At 40.8% G+C, this 6,551-nt stretch overlaps 1 protein-coding gene across 1 annotated transcript in view; it reads right to left on the bottom strand.

Annotated features, from left to right (window-relative positions):
- DOCK1 (dedicator of cytokinesis 1) overlaps window positions 1-6,551 on the bottom strand; it is a 576,252-nt gene that overhangs the window by 134,380 nt on the left and 435,321 nt on the right. The window contains exon 31 of the mRNA XM_006867474.1: window positions 6,069-6,147. Coding sequence (XP_006867536.1) covers window positions 6,069-6,147 — 79 coding nt within the window. The remainder of the gene's footprint in view (window positions 1-6,068; window positions 6,148-6,551) is intronic.

Genomic DNA, 6,551 nt, shown 5'->3' with positions numbered 1-6,551 from the left:
ACTATAAAATGAAAGGACAGCTGTGGAAAACAGTATGGCACTTTCTCAGAAGGTTGGAAACAGAAATGCCGTATGATCCAGCAATTCCTCTACTTGTCATATATCCTTGAAGACATAAGAGCAATGACACAAATAGATATGTTCTTGTTGATTGTTGTCAAGTCGGTTCTAACTGATAGCGACTTCGTCTAGAGTTTCCAAGGAGTGGCTGGTGAGCTTGAACCGCCAATCTTGGGGTTGAAATCAACCTTGCAGTGCAGCGCATTATACCCCACAGCACCACACCAGGACTCCTATAAATAGATATGTGCACACCCATGTTCACTGAGCAAAATGATGGGAAGAGCCTAAATGCTCAGCAATGGAAAAATGGATAAGCAAGTTCTGGAACAGACATACAATGAACTATTACACAACACTGAAGGATAGCCATGAATGTGCAAAACAACTTAAAACATGGATGAATCCAGAGGACATTATGCTGAGTGAGATCCATCAAACACAAAAGGACCAATATCACATTACATCAGTATCATAAAAAGTCAAGAAATGGTTTGCACAATAAAATAAACATTCTTAGACAGTTACCAGGAGTGAAGGGAAGAAGGGAGAATTATTCAGTAGCTAAAGGGAGTCCTAGGAATACCTGGGGTGGCACTGAAGGATAATGCACTGGTTGGAACCAACCGCAAGGTTGGAAGTTCAAACCCACCAGCCACTCCTCAGAAACCCTATGCTGGGTCACTATGGTTTGGAACTGACCTCATGAGCATTTAACAACAACAACAACAAAGAGAGTCCTAGTGTCGTGCTGTGGGATAAAGCACTGGACCTCAAGGTTGTTCAAACACACCGGTCGCTCCTTGGAAATCCTAAACAGGGCTGTTATGAGTCAGAACCGACTCAATGGCACTTAACCAACAAAAGGGAGAAATGAGCTAACTTAGGTGATGATGGTGGTGTTAGGTGACATGGAGTCGGTTCAGATTCATAGCGACCCCGTATAGGGTTTCCGAAGTTGTCAATCTTTATGGGACCAGAAACCTCATTTTTCTCCTGAGGATCAGCTGGTAGTTTTGAATTGTTGACCTTGAGGTTAGCAGCCCAAATCATAACCATTACACTACCAGAGTTCCTTAGCTTGGGTGATGGGAGAGGCAATATTTAACAAGATGTCGATCAGTAAGTATTGTAAGCTCTCTTCACTTTCAGCAAGCAAGGTTGTATCATCTGCATATCACAGGTTGTTAATGAGACTTCTCCAATCCTGATGTCACGTTCTTCTTCATATAATCTACTTCTCAGATGATTCCTCTACATACAGATTGAGTAAGTATGGTGGTAGAATACAACGCTGGCACACAACCTTTCCTGATTTAAACCATTTGGTGTCTCTTTGTTCTGTTAGAAAAACTTCCTCTTGGTCTGTGTACAGGTTCCCCATGAGCACAACGAAGTGTTCTGGAATACTCATTCTTCACAATGTTGTCCATAGTGTGTCTTATCCACACAGTTGATAAAGCACATTTGCATCATCAATAAACCACAGGTAAGCATCTTTCTGGCATGCTCTACTTTCAGTCACGCTCCATCTGACGTCAGCAGTGGTTTGTCTTCTCAAGCTACTCTTTGAAATCTTCTGTTCAGATCTGTACCTCCTCATTTCTTCCATTTGCTGTAGCAGCTCTGCTGGAAAGCAAGTTTCGGAGTTTCACTTCACATCCATTGTGGTCATTCCTTTTCCTCTTGTCTTTTTAACTACGTTTTTCTTTCTTCCCATACAATGTTTCAACTACCGAGGCTTCCTTTTTGTTTTCAATCTTTGCATTCTAATCACCAGTAATTATCAATAAATCTTGATTGCATGTTTGTTTAATTTCAGACTGAAGAAGTTGGTAGATTTCTTCAATTTCATCATCACTGGTTTTAGTGGTTGGTGCATACATTTGAATAATAATGGTACTAACTGGTCTTCTTTGTAGGCGCATGAATATTATCCTATCACTGACAGCGTTGTACTTCAAGAGAGATCTTGAAATGTTCTTTTTGATGATGAATGTGATGCCATTCCTCTTCAATTTGTCATTCTTGGCATAGCAAACCATGTGATTGTCATATTCAAAATGGTCAATAGCAGTCCATTTCATTTCACTAATGTCTAGGATATTGATTTTTATGTGTTTCATTTCACTTTTGACAACTTCCAATTTTCCTAGATTCACATTTCATACATTCTAGGTTCCGATTATAAATGGAGGTTTGCAGCTGTTTCTCCTCATTTTGAGCTGTGTCACCCATCGTCTGTCAGTTTGTCGTACTGTGGTGGCTTGTATGTTGCTGTGTTGCTGGAAGCTATGCCCCCAGCATTTTAAATACCAGCAGGACCACCCAGATACTAGAAAACAACTCTTTAAAAAAATACTTAAATTTATACTTTTGATCTTGAGCCAGAAACGATATGACAAAGAGACCTTAAACGAAAACCACAATAGCATAAAACATGAAAGAAATGGCTGAGAGATTTGACTGGAGGAAAATGGGATATTTCCATAGGAAAATCTAAACTCCTGCGTATGCTTTATCAAGGATTGCAACTTATCAAGAAACAAGACAAACAGCCTGGTGGAAAGACAAGCAAAGGGAATGATGAGGCCGTTTATAGCAGAAACCCACAGGGCTATTAAGGATTCTCAGTCTAACTAGTAATCAGGAAATGCCACTAAAACAAGGAACAAGCATTTTAATTATGAATAATATTGGGACTGGAGAAGAGTCAAGAAAACAACAGATCTCAATGAAGGCTGTTGCTATTGCAAATGGTACCCATGTTTGTCCAATTTTAAATGGTCTACCATTTCGCCTGGCATTCTTCGATCTTGGAATCTACCCTGCGCCAACACATGCCTTATGATGATGCCCATGTGTAAACTTGTGCAGACCAGCCCTGCTCGTTATGTGGAAAACAGATTACAGGTCAACAGTAGAGGAAGTCCCCCGGTGAACCTTGGGCCAATCCGACACAATATTGACTGGAGAGAACAGGACAGCTCCCGATAGTTTCTGAGAGTCTATGTCTTCATTCAGACTGCCTCATCTATCTTTCATGGAGCAACGAATAGGTTTGAACTGCTGACCTTTCAGATGGCAGGCCAACACTGAACCCACTGCACCACTAGGGCTCCATGTGTTGTTGCTAAGTGTTGTTGAGTTAATTCCGACTCTGCGACCCCATATAGGGTTTCTGGGGAGTGCCTGATGAGTTTGAACCACTGACCTTGCAGTTCAAACCAACCTTGAGGTCAAGTGCTCATTCTATGGCAGCACATAGCTGAGGATAAGTTGTATCCATTTCCTGCTAAAAGAAACTGTGTATCAGTTGATGTAAGCGTACAGAGACGAGTCAGGGTGTGCACCAGCTGGTTAAACATTATCTCTACAGGTGGGAATGTGTGGGAGGTTGTGTGCATCGATATTTGACTTGACATACTGGCTAACAAGGAGCTCTGGTAGCGTAGTGGTTACGAGTTGGACTGCTAACCTCAAGATCAGCAGTTTGGAACTACCAGAGGTTCCACAAGAGAAAGATGAGGTTTCTGCTCCCGTAAAGATTTACAGCCTAGGAAACCCTATACAGGGTCGCTATGAGTTCACGGCACATAACCACACCACAAGCTTACGTTGTGTGAACATTTTACCAAGACAATATATTTATATATTATGCCATACAAAATAAGCATTAGGCAGAGAAATAATAAAAATTAAACTTGTAAAACAAACAAACAAAACATTCCTGCAAACAGTGAAACCTGTGGAAGCTGGAACTCTATTGGACTGTCTTGCTATTCCTGGTCTCACAAGTGTTTCCACCTTTGACTATAGGTACAGTCTTTATTTTTCTGTCATTCTCTATTTAGTGAAAAAGAGTTGAATTTTCCTTCTCTGACAGGGTTCTGTCTCATACAGGTTCTGGCTTTCACAGGCTTTACATCATAGGCTGTTGTTGTTAAGGGCCATTGAATGACCCTGTATAGGGTTTCTTAGGCTGTAAATCTTTGCCAGAGTACAAAGCCTCATCTTTCTCCTGCAGAACAGCTGGAGGGATGTAACCACCAACCTTGAGATTAGCAACCTAGCGCTTATCCTTACAAAGCCACTGGACTACCTTACTGTATCTGTTGTTAAGTGTCGTCGAGTTGGTTCCAACTCATAGCGACACTATATAGTGGTTCCAAGGAAAGGCTGATGGGCTTGAACTGCCAACCTCTGGTTTCCAGTTCAGTGCATATCCTACAGTGCCACACCAGCACCAATTACTGTATACAGTGCCTGGTATGTTCTATATGCTTGTATTTTATAATGCCAATGAAATAGAAATTTAAAAAAAAAAAAAAAGTGAAAGAAATAAATGCATAGCTGCCCTAGAACTTAACCTAATAAAGCAAGCATCACATTAGCTCAAAAATTTCTGGAGGTGATAAAAAAGGGAAAATAGATGGATGTGTCTGGTTTTTACTTTTCCTGGTAAAGCATTCTCAGTGGGCTCACCCACTGGGGCTGTATCAATTCTCAGGTTCCTTCTGAGCAAAAGATGCCCTAATTCAGTTTAGGAACCTGATTTGTCAAGTGCATCGGGATGCCTTTGTTAATTGCAAACTTTAGTACATTCTGCTAAGTAAGAATAATGATAAATAAAGTCATGATTAGCAAAAACACACCCGGAGTCTAATGGAACTGTCAGCCACAAATGGCAGATGCTTAGCAAGAAATCATGCAGGTACCGTTACTCCCTGGTGCGCTCACACACCACACTCTTGCTCTCTCTCTCTCTCTCTCTCTCTCTCGCTCGCTCTCTCTCTCTCTCTCTGTCTCTCACACACACATATAGGTTTGAATAGAAGGGTCAGCTCTTAAGACCCTTTCCCCTGTGTATAGGCACCTTAAACCTTAACACCAAGTTACTAGCGTAACTGAAACGAGTAACTTCAGCCCTAAATTGAAACTCCATTCTGAGTCAAACTTCCTTCTACTGATGTGAAGAAACACTTGAGCCTTTTTGTCAAAGTTTAGCTGCTGTAACACACAGAGAACAAGAATCAGGATTATGGATTGTCTGAGCATGTGTTAGAGGTGTCTCTTAAGAATGTTTACTCAGTTTAGTCTGAAAAGAATGTCTTGCTCAAGCATGCCCCGGGAGGTTAGGAAATAGGATTAGAATTGACAATGTTAAGTGAAGCTTGCAACTGTCTCATAACTCTGTACACAAAGATCAAGAAAATGTCCATTAACCAAGACTTAATCAAACTTTGTGTTCACCCTCTGGAATCTTCTGCTCCATTTCCGGAACTCTTTGTAAACCTGTAACTAAGTCAGAAGCTTGTTATTTGAGATAAGGAGCCAGGTAAATGCATAGTGTGACTCAATTTATTCCTGACAGAAGGTCTTGTTAAATCTCAGGGGGAAAGAATCTCAAGATGTAACAAGTTGTTAAATGTTTACCATTATACTTGATACCTCTGATAACTTTTTAACCTTCTCTCTCTCCCCTTTCTCTGTGCCTGATTTTATTTGTTCCACTTGATAAAAACAGCGCTCTCTCTAATTCGTAAACACTGTAACATCTTGCCTGGGTGATTGTGTGTCTCTCTGTATTGTGAAAGCTTTTATTCTATATTAAACTTTTTAACTTCTAGCTGGGTGTAGGACTGGTGTTTCACTACTGCACCTCCCAACTTTAGGACGTTCCCCCTTCAATCACTGTTAGGACTGGACAACCACAAGTATAGAACCAATGGAGCCTCCCAGCATTGGGAACACCCATCAACCAATTTCATTCACTTGTTTCAATCTGAAACAACTCTCTTTCTTGCCTGGCTAAATTGAGCCATTGTCCCAAAAGTGTAATTTTCATTGCTTGGGTTGTCATAGAAAACCTTGTAAATTCCATGTCCACACCTCTGATTGAGACCAATTTAAATGCGGATCTGAGACATAGACAATATATTGACTCAGCCCAGCAATTCATTTTAATGTGATTTCTCAACAAAGGTCATGTCTACCTCTTCTCTTACCTGTAGCTCAAAGTTGGCTTGATCCAGAAATTTTTTGTTCAGCATATCTGCATACTGATTAATTGCTCGCAGAAAGACTCTGAAAAAGAAGGAGAAAATTACATAATTACACACTTAAGTTCTGGCACCTTTGTGGGTTTGGCATTTCAATTAGATACAATCTGCGACCATCTGGAAATGAAAGCTCTAAGTCAGGTGAAAAGAGGCAAAAGCAAGGTTTTGCCAATGTGCAGCCCAGAGAAGTCAATGCAGATGTTTTCCAAATTAATCAACAACATTGGTGGATGCAGAAAAAAAGGGGGGAAAAAACCCCACACATGGTCACCATGTAGATTCGTACCCTGTAGGACAAAGCTCCAAACACCTTCTTTAGACAGCATACAAGACGACTATACACATGGACCTCGCCAGATGGAACACATAGAAATCAAATTGACTACATCTGTGGAAAGAGAAGATGGAAAAGCTCCATATCATCAGTGA

Source organism: Chrysochloris asiatica, unplaced genomic scaffold (genome assembly GCF_000296735.1).
Source record: "Chrysochloris asiatica unplaced genomic scaffold, ChrAsi1.0 scaffold00105, whole genome shotgun sequence".
Taxonomy (NCBI): domain Eukaryota; kingdom Metazoa; phylum Chordata; class Mammalia; order Afrosoricida; family Chrysochloridae; genus Chrysochloris; species Chrysochloris asiatica.
Note: the sequence above shows the minus strand (reverse complement) of the source record. Positions and strands in the feature narration are given on the sequence as shown.